The sequence below is a fragment of the Danio rerio genome, chromosome 20 (assembly GCF_049306965.1).
Source record: "Danio rerio strain Tuebingen ecotype United States chromosome 20, GRCz12tu, whole genome shotgun sequence".
NCBI lineage: Eukaryota > Metazoa > Chordata > Actinopteri > Cypriniformes > Danionidae > Danio > Danio rerio.
In genome coordinates, this window is record NC_133195.1 from 2,062,501 (window position 1) to 2,080,000 (window position 17,500).

The window sequence follows — 17,500 nt, forward strand, 5'->3', positions numbered from 1 at the left end:
AGTCTTTTTACAGTAAGCACAGTGTTTTTTATTAATCTGGCATCCTTGTGTTGTGTATGATGGTAGATATGGCGCTGAAGATCCAGGCTACTAAGCTGAAGGCGGCCGAAGCCAACGACACGGCGCTGGACGTCCTGAATCGGCTGAAGGACATGAACCTCAACCTGATGGGCTTGAAGAAAAACTACGACAAGCTGGAGGACGACGTCAGGAAAACCAACAACCTGATCAAAGACCCCGAGAAAAACAGTACGAAAGCCCTCGCTGTAGAGACAAACAGCTGCATGCTTCATCAGGATTTGATTGCTTAATTGAAATGTTGGTGTTACAAGATCACTTAAATGCTTGTTTCCTATTTTTCCCCCTCCCCTCATTTGATTTTGAACGTCAACAGCAATAAGTATGTATACACGATCTCCTTCTTTCATCTGAGTGAATGGTTCCCCGAGGCTCCAGCATGGTGCTTTAATGCATGCACAGAGAGAGAGAGTGTGTTTTCCCACCGTGCCGTTTCTCCCTTCTTTGTTTCAGGCCGACAGGATTAAACGCAGCCTCTGAAAGCTTCACTAAGCTTGTTATCCTAATGAGCGCTTTAGCTAATTACAGATGGAAACTCTGGCGTTTTTTTCCCCCCCTTCTCATCTTCTCTTTTGAAATAACAGCTCCGTGTCTTTGGCTTCCTACGCTGCAAATGACAGATATATAACATGTCCCTTTTTCTCTCCCTGCTTTGAGAATTCCTTTCTAGTCTCTCTCTTGTTTTAGAGCCTTTCATTCTCCGTCATTAGCTGTGTTTCCATCCACCCGTTTATATGCATGTTTTGGACTATCCCAACAAAAAAATATTGATGGAAACATTAATACTGTATGTGTATGCATTTTAATTATACACATCTAAATAAGATCAACTTTTTATTTGATGCAAGTAAACAACAGCTAAAGTCAACGTTAGTAGTCTATTATCTTTTTCAAATATTTCCCAAACAATGTTTATTTGAGAAAGAAATTATTCACAGTATTACCTGAAACATTTTTTCTTGTGTAGAAATGCTTATTTATTTTATTTCAGCTAGAATAAAAGCGGTTTTTAATTTATTTATACTAACATTATTAGACTCCTTAAGCTAGGGGTGTCCAAACACGTTGTCCTGCATGGTTTAGCTCCAACTTCCTTCAACACACCTGCCTGGAAGTTTCTAGTACACCTAGAAAGAGCTTGATTAGCTGGTTCAGTTGTGTTTAATTGGGTTGGCACTAAAATATGCAGGACACCGGCCCTCCAGGACTAAGTTTGAGCACCCCTGCCTTAAGCTATACACTACCTGACAAAAGTCTTGTTGTGGATCCCAGCTGTAAAAGCTACAAATAACACCTTGACTTCTAGATCATTTGGGAATGTCAGAAGGTGGATTTTTCCTATGAATCATCTGTTGAGCTGCATCCCAATCATCACTAATACTGCAGAAGACCTACTGGAACCCACATGGACCCAAGATTCTCACAGAAATCAGTCAAGTTTGGTGAAGGAGAAATCATGGTTTGGGGTTGCATTGAGTATGGGGGCGTGCGAGAGATCTGCAGAGTAGATCAACATCAACAGCCTGAGGGATCAAGACATTTGTGCTGCCCATTCCATTACAAACCACAGGAGAGGGACAATTCTCCAGCAGGATAGCGCTCCTTCTCATACTTCTGCCTCCACATCAAAGCTCCTGAAAGCAAAAACGGTCAAGGTGCTCCAGGATTGGCCAGCCCAGTCACCAGACATGAACATTATTGAGCATGTCTGGGGTAAGATGAAGGAGGAGGTGTTGAAGATGAATCCAAAGGATCTTGATGAGCTCTGGGAGTCCTGCTGAACGCTTTCTTCTTCATTCCAGATGACTTTATTAATCAGTGATGTGAGTCAGTGCAGAGATGTATGGATGCAGTCCTCCAAGCTCATGATGGAGTCAGACACAATATTCATTCTGTCTCCACTGCAGCAGGACTTTATATTCTATACTGGACATTATTTCTGTTCAGTGATGAGACTTTTGTCTGAGCAGAGTCAGATCTTACTGTCCTAATTAAATCATTAGCAATCAAGGCATGATCATATTTTATTTTGGTCCAATAAGTGTCATCTAGAGGCCTTTGCCTTTCATATAAGCCACTTCTGATACCAAATGATCAACTAGAAGTCAAGTTATTATTTGCTGTTCCTAAAACTTGGATAGGCCACAAGACTTTTGTTAGGTAGTGTACATTTTTTTTGGATTGTCTAAAAAATAAACCACTGTTCTACAATGACTTGCCTAATAGCCCTAACATGCCTAATTAACCTAATTAAGCTTTGAAATGTCACTTTGAGCTGAATACTAGTCTCATGAAGAATATCTATTCAAATATTATGTGCTGTAATCATGGCAAAGATAAAAGAAATCGGTTATTAAAACTAATATGTTTAGAAATGTGTCCTTCGTTAAGCAGGATTTGAGGAAAATATACAGGGGGTCTAATAATTCTGACTTCAACTGTACGATCAAAACACATTTACTGAATAAATTTCATCATGTGCATAAAAATAATCATGTGATTATGTTTTAACAAATAATATAAATAGCAGGAAATGACAATATAGTTTGAATATTAAAATTATAGTACATAAGAAAGAAGTAACGACTGTTATGCTGCGTTTACTCCAGATGCGGAAGAAGTGTCAATCGCGGGTGATTTACATGTTAAGTCAATGCAAAGACACGAATAGACATCCTGGCAGCGTGAATGAAGCGGCGCAAGTTGATCGTTTTGCGTGATTGACGCATTTAACGCACAAATCGCGTTTAGCGCGAAACGCTCGAGGTCGAAAATTTGAACTTCAGCGAACATTCGCGCCGCATTAATTAATCAGGAGCTCACTCATGTGGGGGCGTGATTATGACGTGGCGCCTGTTGTTGGTGTCTCGGGGGAAAATACTCCTGCACACACGACAACAGTTCATCAAACTGGGCTCAGCTCAGTCAGAAGCAATGCTGAAAGCCTCCATCATCCAGGTTAAGTTTCTGAAGGAGTTGATAAACTCACAGAGCTGGGCGCACCTCTGAAAGGATCTAGTGGACTCAGACACGGCTCCAAACAAATTGACGCTGTTTTTCAGCCTTCAAAAAGCACATAAACACAGTTATTCTCTCAATAAAACTCATGTTAGCCATTTAACAATGAAGCTAGAGTCACCGGGCAGACAGAAGCCCTGCCCATGACGGGAATCCGTGTCTATTGCTCAGTGAATTTGACGCGCAAATGGAGTAAACTCAAAATGTACACGCTTCTATTTACACGCGAATAGCAGGATTTATTTACGCATTCTGCGTGTGATGTGAACACAGCTTTAGTTCGTCATCACCATGCTTCAGTGTAATTTTATTATTGCTCCCTCCAGAACTGTCTTGAGCATCTGTCTGCGCTCCCAAAGACGTCTCACGCCACCGCATTGCATTCATTGCGTATGTCTTCGTCTTCTGAGGCGCAACTCATTTATTACAGAAGAACAAAACACCACAGTGGCTTCTCCAAACACACTAAACTACACTTCTCTGATCAATATTTGCTCCAGTTTATCAGGAAGTGATGATTTTCTTTTCTTTTGTTTCTCATTGACTGGAAACGCTGCTTTATTCTCAAATCTTTTATGTGATGTTACATTTTTATTGGCATCTTTGGATGGAAACGTAGCTATTTACATCTACGCTATGGAGCATGTTTCTAATGCCATGTGTGTTTGACTCTGGATTTCTGGTTTGCTGGGCTTAATGTGTGCGATGGTGTCTGTAGTTCATGCAGCAGGCGCCAAAGTGAAGGATCTGGAGAATGAAGCCGACAGGCTGATGGAGAAGCTGAAGCCCATTCAGGAGCTGCAGGACAACCTGAAGAAAAACATCTCGCAGATTAAAGAACTCATCAACCAGGCACGCAAGCAGGCCAACTCTGTGAGTACTGCGCTGAGCACTTGTGAACAATACTGACACCCACAGGCTTCCCTACAAATAAAAACACACAATATTTTTTATTGCTGTTTCTGGAGGACACAATCATGCCTCGTTTCCACTGACTGGTACAGTAGGGTACGGTTCGGGTCGGTACGGGTCACCTTTATCAGGCTTGCGTTTCCACCACAAAGGGTAGCCTTTTGGTGGGCGTGGTGTACGACAGAAAGTTTCAGTCGACGTCATGCTCGCTCAAATAAATGTCTACAGTAAAGCTGTACGGGTCGCTCACATATCATAATGAGCAGCACTGCTCACAAAACAGATACTTTATACACATAAATACTTGTTTATAAATGTTTATTACTGACTTTTCTATGAACATAAGTTGATTATAGCTGCAGATCAATGACAGTGCGAAATAGCCTACTGTAACGTCTAAATATTATTAATTATGGAAAAACTACACAGAGCAATAATTTAGTACTTATTTGAGTTCAAAAACACACGCAATATTGCCCAGAGTCTGCACAGACCTCTCATCTGTGTCTGTAATCTTCAGCAGCACATGTAAGCTCTGTTAGAGAGTCATTCTGTCATTCCCAGTTCATAATAGTCCAAAAGGCGAAGATAAACATGGCAGTTTGTTCATGATTCAGGTTGCTAAAACAATTTTGTTCCTGTGTTTTGACGGCTTCTCTTTTTTTACACGTTTTACCCCTGCTGAAAAATCCAGCTTAAACCAGCCTAGGCTGGTTGGCTGGTTTTAGCTGGTCGACCAGACTCGTTTTAGAGGGGGTTTGGCCACTTCCAGGCTGGTTTCCAGCCATTTCCAGCCTGGTCTTAGCTGGTCAGGCTGGGAGTCAAGGTTTGTCTGAGCCCGGGTCATCCATGGCTCATTATTATGCATATAGTATTTCCATGTAATGTCTCGGCTTTGTATTAAAAAAACATGGCGTATCCTTTGTTTACATTCTGTGTAGCTCCACGAGCTTGTGGCATATCTCTAACCAATCAGCGTTCGGCTGTGCGTGTAGCTCCACCTTTTGGTACTCTTTCTCCCGTTTGGTACCCTTTCGAAAGGGTGCCGCAAAACGTGGTACGGTACAGTTTGGTTCGGTACGCTTTTTGACAGTGGAAACGGCCATAAAACCAAACCGTACCGTACCACTCAGTGGAAACGGGCCATAGATATTTACATTAGATGTCGCCTGGCCTATTGTTGTCTATTGGACGGAATGCGTCAATAGCGCCGCCATCTTGGTACAAGGTAGTGCTCCTTTGAAATGAATGCGGGACCAAGGTACAGTGGAGGACTGTGGCCATGCAAAGCCAGAGATATACACATATACACATATATCTGTGATCGGGAGTTTTCCTGGATGTTAGTATGTAATTTTTCTTTTCTAATTACGAAAATTATAATTTTACATCACTTTTCTACATTGATGGATCAGTGACCGCACGGGCATTCCTGACAAAAACCTTGTGTTTGTGTGTACAGAAATGTACTATCCACCCTCCCTGTTAAATTTGATCTAATCATGTCCTGAACACAGCTCCTCTCCTGCTTTCACTTCTCATACTGACGGAGGGAGCGATTCGTTTGTGAATGAATCCCCCGAACGACTCTTTCACTAACGTTAGCCGACAATAATACAAGTTTCTGGCAGCGCAGCATCTCGTTGTCATTTCTTTTGCATTGTTTGCTGATTTTATTCAACAAAACTAGCATAAGCCGAGTGTTTAGTGCGAGTTGGAGCTGCTTTACCTTATGGTGAATGCAGTAAGTGACTGTTATCATCAATAACGTTACCTGATTAGCACAAAAGTTCAGAACATCCAAAAACAGAAAAATTTTTTAATCTTACCTATGAAATGTTCTGCCTTTGTGCTTTGTTTTCTTTGTTTGCTCGTTACTACACTCGTAGACAGCGCTAAAGTGCATCTTCACGTAATAACACTGTGCGGTTGAATGACACTTGTCCTGGGAGCACTGTACCAATGTGGCGGCGCTATTGACGCATGCTCAGGGTCCCTATGCGATATCTAGTGTATATATCTATGAAATCGGGCCATCAGACTTCATTTTTGTGTGGTGTTAACAATGTTAAGCATGTCCTGTGAACCGCAGATTAAGGTGTCTGTGTCGTCCGGTGGAGACTGCATCCGCACCTACCGGCCAGAGATCAAGAAGGGCCGCTACAACACCATCATCCTCCACCTCAAGACCCTCGCTGCCGATAACCTGCTCTTCTACCTGGGATCCGCCAAATACGTGAGTGTCAAACTGTTCAGATTCAGGTGTACACAGCTCTGCAGTACACTGTCAACATTCATTCAACATTTTCCTTCAGCTTAGTCCCTTTGTTCATCAGGGGCCGCCACAGCGCAATGAACCGCCAAATATTCCAGCATATGTTTTACACAGCGGATGCCCTTCCAGCTGCAACCCAGTACTGGGAAACACCCATACACACTCTTTAACACTACGGCTATTTTGGTTTATTCAATTTGTCTGATATTTGTAAATATGTTAGCTGAGTAGCAGTATATAATCAAAAAAATAAGGTGATTTTCTACAAATGAAGCATGAGCACACATTGTTTTGCACCCCATAAACACAACCAAGCCTTAAAAATACACCCTGGACCACCCCTTTAAAGAGGACAGAATGGTAAAATACAGGTTTGCTCTGGAGTCGATGACAGCATTTTCCTCCACACCCGCTTATAAACATCTGCTGCCCGAGGCTAAGAGAAAGAAATAATTAGAGCTCAAGAAGTCCTGTTTGTGTAGCGCTGCATTCACTGATTGTGTGTGTGTGTGTAGGTGGATTTCTTGGCCATCGAGATGCGTAAGGGGAAGGTGAACTTCCTGTGGGATGTGGGGTCAGGGGTCGGCCGAGTGGAATATCCAGATCTGATCATCAACGATGGAAACTGGCACCGAATCGAAGCCTCACGGTAATTCAAGAGGTCACACACAGCATGAGCTGAAAACTGCACCGCTGCAAATCATTCACACATGTTCATTCAGCGTTTTATCATCCATTAGCCATCCATAAAACAAGATACCGTATATTCACCCTCTGGTGAAATTTTTATTCTTTTCCAAATATGGTTGAAGTCAGAGTTATTCACCCTCCATTTTAATATATTTTTCTTTTTCGATTATTTCACAAATAAAGTTTAACAGAGCAAGGATTTTTCACAGCATTTCCTATCTTTTCTTCTGGAGAAAGTCTTATTTGTTCTATTTCGTCTAGAATAAAAGCAGCTTTTTAAAGCATTTTAAGGTCAATATTATTAGCCACCTTAAGCAATATTTGTTTTCAATTGTCTACAGAACAAACACTCATTTTACAATGTCTTGCCCAATTAATCGAAGCTAAGTTAAACCTTTTACTGTCACTTTAAGCTGAACACTAGTATCTTACTAAATATCTAGTCAAATATCTGTACAGTCATCATGGCAAAGACAAAAGAAATCAGGGTAACACTTTATAATAACTACACACTATAAATCATTTATTAAGCATTAGCAAATAGACGAATTCATTGAGCGCCGTCTTTCGGATGAGACGTTAAACCGAGGTCCTGACTCTCTGTGGTCATTAAAAATCCCAAGGCACTTCTCGTGAAAGAGCAGGGGTGTAACCCCGGTGTCCTGGCCAAAGTCCCTCTATCGGCCCTTACGATCATGGCCTCCCAATCATCCCCTCTCCACCGAATTGGCTCTATCACTGTCCCTCCACTCCACCAATAGCTGGTGTGTGGTGAGCGCACTGGCGCCGTTGTCCTGTGGCAGCCGTCGCATCATCCAAGTGGATGCCGCACACTGGTGGTGGTGTGGAGAGACCCCCCCCCCTCATGATTGTGAAGCGCTTTGGGTGTATGGCTGTACACAATAAATGCGCTATAATAATACACATTACATTACATTACATTATCCGTTAAGCATTAACTCTACATTAATAAACGTTAGTAAGCAGTTTATAACTGCAGCTACAAATGCTCTGTTCTTGACTTATAACCATATTTAAAATGTGCTTAATAATTGTATTTTCATACTTCATAAATGATTTATTTTTCATTACTAAATTAATTATCGCATTATTTACAAGCCATTTGTATTTAAGAGTAGTTGAGGGTTTTTAGGATCATTCAGAATGAGTTAGTAAATGATTAATAAGCTATTGAAATCAACGTTTATATGTCTTATTATTCAGGCATATACTAATAGTTAACTAATATGTTATAAATGCTTTATTAACTCAACTTCATGCAGTTTTGTGACCTAATCTAAAGTGAGGACTATTCATGCTTCATCTTTTCTAAAATGTAAAATTACAGTAAAGTTTAAACATTGCTGAATAGCAGTAGTTTCAAAATACAACAAAACTGGATAGAACAACAATATAAAAGTTAAACAATGTAATAAAATGTAATGTTTAAACTCTACAGTGAACTCAAATTACGTGAATGGCGCGGGGCGAATTGAGCGTTTTGCCCGTTTGACGTGCTTAACAAGCGTTTTGCGCGAATCTCTCGAGTTCGAAAATCTAAACTTGAGCGTACATTCGCGCCGCGTTAACCAATCAGAAGCATGCCCTTGTGGGGGCGTGATTGTGACGTAGAACCTGTTGTCATCAAACTCGGCTTGGCTCAGTCAGAAGCACCGCTGAAAGCCTCCATCATCCAAGTTAAGTTTCTGGAGGAGTTTATGAGCTTAAAGAGCTGGATGCACCTCTGAAAGCATGTAGTGGACTCAGACACGGTCCTAAACGTATCAACGATGTTTTTCAGTCTTCATAAAGCACATAAACACTGTTATTTTCTTCATAAAATCCATGTTAGCCATTTAGCTATGAAGCTAGAGTCTTCGGGCTGACAGAAGCCCTGCCCATCACGCAAATCCGCGTCTGTTCTGACACGCGAATGAAGCGAGGTTTGACGCACGAATGAAGCAAGTAACCTCAAATGTTCGCGGAAAAATTTTTTTACGCGGAAATAGCGCAATTTATCCGCGCGTTCCGCGTCTGGTGTGAACACAGCATCATTCACTACGGACAATTTAGCCTACCCAATTCACCTGCACCGCATGTCTTTGGACTGTGGGGGAAACCCACGCGAACACAGGGAGCACATGCAAACTCCACACAGAAACGCCAACTGAGCCGAGGTTCGAACCAGCGACCTTCTTGCTGTGAGGCGACAGAACTACCTACTGCGCCACTGCCCCGCCCAACTATAAAACTATTCATGCAAATACTTAAATCACAGACAAATCCAAACACCCAACACAAGCGAGCTGCGCTCCTGACCAGATCAGCTCGATGACGTATAATGTCTCCGACACCGCCTGTAGTCCCATTTAGCAACTTGATAGTCTTTTTAAAGAAGCATAACCGATTTAAAAAATCAAGAGTGTGCTTTAACTGATGTAATTTATGTCGTAGAAGAAAGCGTGAAAGTATCTTGAGTTTGTGTTAGCTACGAATCTTATTTAAGTGATTTTACTGAAACCCCATTCAAAAAACCCATTGACTTTGGGACGAGGAAACCGGAACGGCTAAAACTCGCGGCTAATTTGCTTCCTGGTTTTTGCATACAAATTGATGTCATAGTTCCTCCACTCTATTGTCCTGTTGGTGTTGTCCGGTATTGCTATTATTCTATTATATGATTAAGCATTGGTCTTACTGTTGTGCAGTATTGGTCTGAACGGCAGTATCTCAGTCCGTGCGCTCGAGGGACCCAAAACAGGCATCTTACCTTCACTCAGAAGTGCAAAAGCACCGGAGACCTACACTGTGCTGGACGTGGACCAGAACGCTTACCTGTTTGTCGGAGGCATGCTGGGATCAGTGAAGGTGAGACTACAGCAATCCACAGCTCTGCTTCATTCGTGTTTAGTTTTCCAGTACACATACATGAGCAATATCACACTCATAACACTGCGATAGTGTATCAGCACTGCAGGCCGAGTGCTGTAGGTAATCACAGCAGTGCTGATATACAGCCATACCGCTGTGTTGTGATTGTGATATTGCATTTTTACTACAGCTCAAGCCATGTCCTGTTAAAATTAAAAAGTACCACGGTGTCAGTGTGTCTTAAATATTTATTTAAAAAATTTGTGCAAATGTGAAATACATTTCAGTTCTTTGTGTATACGTGTCTGTGTGTGTGTGTGTGTGTGTGTGTGTGTAGAAAGCAGATGCTGTGAAAACCACCACATTCTCAGGCTGTATGGGTGAGACGTCTCTGGATGGAAAGCCCATCGGCCTCTGGAACTACAGAGAGAGAGACGGGGACTGTGCTGGATGTGTTGTCAGGTGAGCCAACAACACACCAAACAACATGCTTGAGTGTGTGTGTGTCTTCTTGTGTGCATGTATGTGTGCTTGTGTGTGTATATGAGTCAGTGTAAATAGGTTTGTGTTTGCATGTGTCTGTAGGTGTGTATGTATTTGTGCACACGTGTATGTAGGTGTGTGCATGTCTTTGTTTGTGTGTCTGCATGATTGTGTGTGTCAGTGTGTATGTGCATTTGTGTGCATACATGTATGTGTAATGAGAGCAAAAAGCAGTATGATGTACAGGGTGGGCCATTTATATTGATACACCTTAATAAAATGGGAATGGTTGGTGATATTAGCGTCCTGTTTGTGGCACATTAGTATATGTGAGGGGCCAAACATTTCAAGATGGGTGGTGACCATGGTGGCCATTTTAAAGTCGGCCATATTGGATCCAACTTTTGTTTTTTCAATAGAAAGAGGGTCATGTGACACGTCAAACTTATTGGAAATTATTCAAGAAAAACAATGGTGTGCTTGGTTTTAACGTAACTTTATTCTTTCATTATAAAATGTGTTCAATGTGCTGCCCATTGTGTTGGATTGCCACTTCTCCCACTCTTCACACACTAATAGCAACACCACAGGAGAAATGCCAACACAGGCTTCCAGTATCCGTAGTTTCAGGTGCTGCACATCTTGTATCTTCACACCATAGACAACACAGATAGTGTGGCCATTCTTTATCAATGGAAACCTCAAGGCCACTGGGTATTTGACAATGCAACATGATGATGTGTTTCCCTCTTTATGCACTGAAGCCGGCACGCTCCCTGAGTTTTTCCAGCAAGATAATGCAGGGTGTCAGGTCCGAGCATTCCTAGATGAACAGTTTCCTGAAAAGTGTATTGGTTGTCGTGGGCCAGTTGAAAAACCACCAAGGTCTCCCGATCTGACCCCCTTAGACTTTTATCTTTGGGGTCATCTGAAGGCAATTGTCTATGGTGTGAAGATGCAAGATGTGCAGCACCTGAAACTACGGATACTGGAAGCCAGTGCTGGCATTTCTCCTGCGGTGTTGCTATCAGTGTCTGAAGAGTGGGAGAAGAGGGTTGCATTGACAATCCAACACAATGGGCAGCACATTGAACACATTTTATAAGTGGTCAGAAACTTGTAAATGACTCATGAAATAATAAAGTTACGTTAAAACCAAGCACGCCATTGTTTTTCTTGTGAAATTCCCTGTAAGTTTGACGTGTCACATGACCCTCTTCCTATTGAAAAAACAAAGGTTGGATCCAATATGGCCGACTTCAAAATGGCCACTATGGTCACCACCCATCTTGAAATGTTTGCCCCCCTCACATATACTAATGTGCCACAAACAGGACGCTAATATCACCAACCATTCCCATTTTATTAAGGTGTCTCCATATAAATGGCACACCCTGTACATCCTACAGTAAAGTGAAATATCAAAAGAGCCCAGTAGTGTTGACATTTTTCTGGTTCTCCCTATTTAAAAAAGTGTATTTGTTAGTATCTAAAATGTTTGTTTAGGGCATAAAAATACCATTAGCTTGATATAAATTGAAAATCTGTGCTATGTCCTCACTAAGATGGGAAAATACACTTCTGTACATGTGTGTGTGTGTGTTTAGTCCTCAGCCTGCAGACACTGAAGGAACGGTTCAGTTTGATGGAGATGGTTATGCGTCCGTCAGTCGCCCCACCAGGTGGAACCCAAATGTCTCCACTGTCATGTTCAAGTTTCGCACCTTCTCCACACACTCCGTCATCATGTACTTCGCCACCAAAGACATGGTAACAGCACACTTATACCGCACACACACACACATGCTCAAGGGTTTGGTGAAACACCCGCCAATGATTTACCGCCGGCTGGATGTACATTATCCTGCTTATTACTGCTTGCCACAAAAATAAACTATTAGACACAAAACCTTGATCTGACTATAGTATTGGCTGTTTAATTTAACGTTCTCGTGAAATCTGCCTTTTTATTGGACGTTAGACAATCTCAACAGAATCATGAAGAGAGGGAAGGGCATAGAGTACCCCCCCCCCCCCCCCCTTAAAAAAAACAGCCAATGGTGTTTAGTTTTTTTTTCACAGTGAAATGGTAAAGCTAAACGGAATCAATTGAAAAGCCAATGAGAAGAAGGGGGCGGTGCATGTCAGATACTAAAGAGCATTTGATTGGTCAGATTTGTCAACATTTGAAGTCAATCAAAAATGTAATTATCTAAAACTATTGAACAACAAACATTCTTGTCTTTTCTTGGACAATTTTGACCATACTTTTTGATCCACTTCAAATGTTGACAATGTATATTCATTCATTTACTCACTCATTCATTTGTTCATTCATTCATTCACTCATTTTTTTCATCCATTCATTCAATCATTCATCCATCCACTCCCTCACTCATTTGTTCGTTCACCCACTCACTCATTAATTCATCTATTTATTCATCCATCCACTCACCCATTTATCCAGCCACTCACCCAACCATCGGTCTCTCCTTTACTCACTCACCCATCCACTCATTTATTCATTCATTCATTCATTCATTCATTCATTCATCCATCCACTCATTCAATCATTCGTTCACTCACTTACTCTTTTATTCATTCATCTATCCACTCACCCATTCATCCAGCCACTCACCCACCTTTCCATCCGCTTACTCACTCACTCACTCACTCATTCATTCATCAATTAATTTATTTATTCACCCACTTACTCATTCATGCCATAACTCAATCATCCTTTCATTCATCCATTTGTATTTTTTATTCATCCATCTATCCACTCACTCATACAGCCATCCATTCATTCACTCTCTCACTCATTTATTCATTCATTCATTAACACACACACTCACTTAATCATTATATCATCCATTCATTCACTCATTCATCCGTCCATTCATTCAAATATTCCTTCATCCATCCATCAAGTCATTATTTTAACCATTCATTCATTCATTCATTCATCCACTCATTCTTTCAGTCACTCATTTGTATATTTGTGTGTGTGTGTGTGTGTGTGTGTGTGTGTGTGTGTGTGTGTGTGTGTGTGTGTGTGTGTGTGTGTGTGTGTGTGTGTGTGTGTGTGTGTGTGAGCAGAAAGACTTCATGAGTGCTGAACTGAGTGATGGCAGGGTGAAAGTGAGTTATGATCTGGGCTCTGGCACCGGCTCCATCATCAGTGATAAACGCTATAATGACGGCAAGTGGAAGTCCTTCACCATGTCCCGCATGAAGAAAGAAGGTACAGAGATCACAACAAAACTCTTTTTCTTCACACGCGTCACTTACCTGCACACATAACGATACACACCCGAGTGTGTGTTTTAACTTTAAGGAGACATGCAATACTGTTAGCATGTGTGTGTTCAGAAAACATCAGAACAGTGGTTTATATGTCAACTAGATAATAAATTTGGGGAATAACTTTATGGTGGCTTGAGATATGTAGCATGTTTCTAGTATGAATTACCATGTTGTTAATATGTTTCTAACATAAATTAGCATGTTGTTAGCATGATTCCAACATGAATCAGCACATTGTTAACATGTTTTCAACATTATTTAGCATGTTTCGAACATGTTTTAGCATAAATTTGCATGTATTTAGCATAAATTAGCATTTTGTTAACATGTTTTTTACATACATTAGCATGCTGTTTGCATGTTTGGAGCATGAATTAGCATTTTGTTAATGTGATTCCAGCTTGAATCAACTTTTTGTTAGCATGATTTCAACATGAATTAGCATGTTGTTAGCATGATTCTAGCATGAATTATCATGTTGTTATCATGAATTAGCATGTAACTAGCATGGTTTTAGCATTAATCAGCCTTTTTGACTCCAGGTCAGTATCAGTGTGAGAATGTCTTACAAGCGTCTGTAATTCCTCTTCCTCTTTCCTGTGTGATCAGCCACCATCACCATCGTCAACATGGACACTAATGAGAATGAGCGGCTGCTGATGGCGTCACCAGGGGGCGCTACAGGCCTTAACCTGCGAGACAACGAGCGCATATTTTTCGGAGGATTGCCCAAAGCTGGAAAATACAGGTGTGGAGAAGTGTATAGTGGAGAAGCATCATTTACAGTTAACCATCTCCTGTAGGATTTACAGTAACTTACTGGCATCTTACTTCTGATCTTGAGTCTTATTTTCAACGCATTCAGTCAGGTGATTGGCTGAGCCATTCTAGCAGCTTTATTTTCTTTTCTGAACACAGCTGAGAGTTTTTGTGATCATTGTGTTGCTGAAATATCCACCCTGGTCTTAATTTCCATCATCTGGTAATGTAGGTGTTGAAGCAGATATTCTTTATTGAAGATAATACTGAGAGATTTCAGCTGCTGACTGGGCTTTCCATGCATATTTACTCCTTGCTTTCCTCATGTGTTCAATACCTTTTCCCTGTGTCATTTAAGCTTTTTACGCACAACTTAATTTCAAACTAGATTTGTTTTGTTTGTATGTATGGATAAATCTAGTTGTTTCTGACATCTGACGAAAATTTCAAGTCAACAGCACTTTTAGAAATATGTTTTGGGGATCGGGGGGGGGCTAAGTCGGAGCACTCACTCTGGTCCCCCAGGCTCTGCGTTGGTTGAGGAAATTCCAAATTGAACCAATTTAAAGCTACCTTTCCACTGCACACGACATTTGGGCTGCGTCGGAAACCACGTACATTCATACTATACAGTACGCTAAAATCCATGTGTGAGCCGAGTAGTATGTCTGAATTCATAGAATTGGAAAATCAGTATGCGAGGAGTACCCGGATGACTACTTCCGGCGAGATTCTGAAGTGCGCATCCCATGCATGCTGCGCTCTCCCATGATGCCTCGTGAGAGAATTCATGAATGGGAGTAAAGCGACGCAACTGACGCAGGTAGGTCATGTGACCATGACAAAATGGCGGATGTAGTAAGTCCGACTTCCATTCATACTGCTCCCATTTCTGTATAGAACGTACATTTCTAACGGCCGAGTAGTATGTTTAAATTCAAATGCAGTACCTACTGAGTAGTAGGCGGTTTCGGATGCAGCCACGGACACGACTGTCGGAATACGCCCCCTTGTGGCAGTCGCAGAGAATTTTCAATTTTGTCGTGCATCCGAATTTTCCGCACACGTAGATGAACGGATATCCACGCAGCTCCTGGACTACTCTCCAATGGAAATGGTTGACTTCCGGTTTATCGCTTGTCATGTACAGCGGAAAGAAGGCTTAAACGATTACAATTGGCTTAAGATTGGCAATGAAAATTCAGGACATTGCAAAACCTGAGAGGTTAAAAAAAAAATTGTGTCATGAGAAAAAGGATAGCTGCCATATTGTGGCAGACCGCACACCAGCTGATTGGTGGAGAGGAGACAGAGTGATGAAGCCATTTATGATATGGGGATGGTTAGGAGGCCATGATGGACACAGGCCTGTGGGCAAATTTGGCCATGATGTCAGGGTTAAACCCCAAAGTTAATGCCTACAGAAAGTCGGGACCTCATCTCATGTGAAAGACGGCGCTCACTGAGCAGTATAGAGTCCCTGTCACTATACTGGGGCATTAGGACCCACACAGATTGCAGGTTGGGTGCCCCCTGCTTTCCAACATAGTTTCCCATGTGGTCTCCCATCCAGGTACTGACTGGGCACAGCCCTGCTTAGTTTCAATGGGCGACCATGTGAGAGTTGCAGAATGCTAGCTGCCATCCCTGTACACGGAGCTTGTGGATTTGAATTTCTGCAATGTAATCTTAAGCCTGTTGATTGGATGAGTTTCTTTGTTTTACATCTTTCTGCAGGTCAGAGGTGGTTTTGAAGAGGTTTTCTGGCTGTATGAAGGATATCGAGGTCTCCCGAACGCCATATAATCTGCTGAGCAGTCCAGATTACACAGGACTGACCAAAGGCTGCTCCATTGAGGTACAGTTAGACAACTGATTATTATTATCTCCCTCCCTGAAGACAACATGCGTTATTTTGTAAAATAAAATACCATAACCTTGCTTCCCACTTCTTCACTTCTGGTCACATGGAAGGCCTTTAGAGCGGGGCTATCCACCATTTAGGCCGGGGCTGTCAGTCCTTTAGGGGAGTGCTTTCAGTCCTTCAAGGCGAAGCTTTCAGTGCTTTAGGGCAGGGCTATCTGTCAATTAGGGCACGATTATCAATCATTTAGGGCGGAGCTATCAGTCATTTAGGGCCGTGCTTTCAGTGCTTAAGGGGAGAGTTTTTAGTTCTTTAGGGCGGAGCTAACCTTTCATTGGAACGGGGCTATCAGTAATTTAGGGCAGGGCTATCAGTCTATTTAGGGAGAGCTTTCAGTGCTTTAGGGCGGAGCTATCAGTAATTTGGGGCAGTGCTTTCAGTGCTTTAGGGCGGAGCTTTCAGTTCTTTAGGGTGGGGCTTTCAGTCATTTATGACAGAGATATTAATCATTTTAGCAGAGCTATCAGTCATTTGGGGCAGGGCTATCAGTGTTTTAGGGCGGAGCTTTCAGCGCTTTAGGGCGGAGCTATCAATAACTTAGGGCGGAGCTATCAGTCCTTTTAGTCCAAGGCTATCAGTCATTTGAGGTGGAGCTGTCAGTGCTTTAGGGCGGGGCTATATGGTATTTGAGGCGGGGCTATCAGTTATTTAAGGTGAAGCTATTGGTCCTTTTAGAGCAGGGCTATCAATCATTTAGGGGGGGAGCTTTCAGTCCTTTAGGGCGGAGCTTTTAATGCTTTAGGGCGGAGCTTTTAGTGCTTTAGGGCGGAGCTTTTAGTGCTTTAGGGCAGGGCTATCTATCATTTGGGGCCAAGTTATCAGCCACTTAGGGTGGAGCTATTAGTACTTTTAGGGGATGGCTATCAGTCATTTAGGGCAGGGCTATTAGTCATTTGGGGCGGGTTCTGTAAAACAGATAAATAAAGTGATAAATATGTGTGTTTCTGAATGCATCAATCTAATCCAGCAGCCTCCACACTGATCAGACTTGTTTGTGTTTATGTGTTTGTGTTTCTTTTCCTCTGGTGTGTCAGAATCTGCACACAGTGAGTTTCCCACGGGCCGGGTTTATGGAGCTGAATCCGGTGTCATTTGCCGTGGGCTCGGAGATCTCGCTCTCCTTCAGCACCAGGAGTGAAGACGGGCTGATACTGTTCGGCAGAGGAGGACTGACCTCCATGACG

At 42.1% G+C, this 17,500-nt stretch overlaps 1 protein-coding gene across 9 annotated transcripts in view; it reads left to right on the forward strand.

Moving 5' to 3' along the window:
- lama2 (laminin, alpha 2) overlaps positions 1 to 17,500 on the forward strand; it is a 389,595-nt gene that overhangs the window by 216,173 nt on the left and 155,922 nt on the right. For 8 of the 9 annotated variants that reach the window (XM_073932092.1, XM_073932093.1, XM_073932094.1 and 5 more), the window contains 11 exon segments: positions 67 to 249; positions 3,815 to 3,969; positions 6,101 to 6,244; positions 6,799 to 6,932; positions 9,682 to 9,841; positions 10,182 to 10,306; positions 11,935 to 12,097; positions 13,427 to 13,571; positions 14,243 to 14,381; positions 16,130 to 16,250; positions 17,351 to 17,500. The exon segment at positions 17,351 to 17,500 is cut by the window's right edge and continues 63 nt beyond it. The exons of the other annotated variant lie outside the window; for it this stretch is intronic. In XM_073932092.1, the coding sequence (XP_073788193.1) occupies positions 67 to 249; positions 3,815 to 3,969; positions 6,101 to 6,244; positions 6,799 to 6,932; positions 9,682 to 9,841; positions 10,182 to 10,306; positions 11,935 to 12,097; positions 13,427 to 13,571; positions 14,243 to 14,381; positions 16,130 to 16,250; positions 17,351 to 17,500 (1,619 nt within the window). 9 annotated transcript variants of the gene reach the window in all.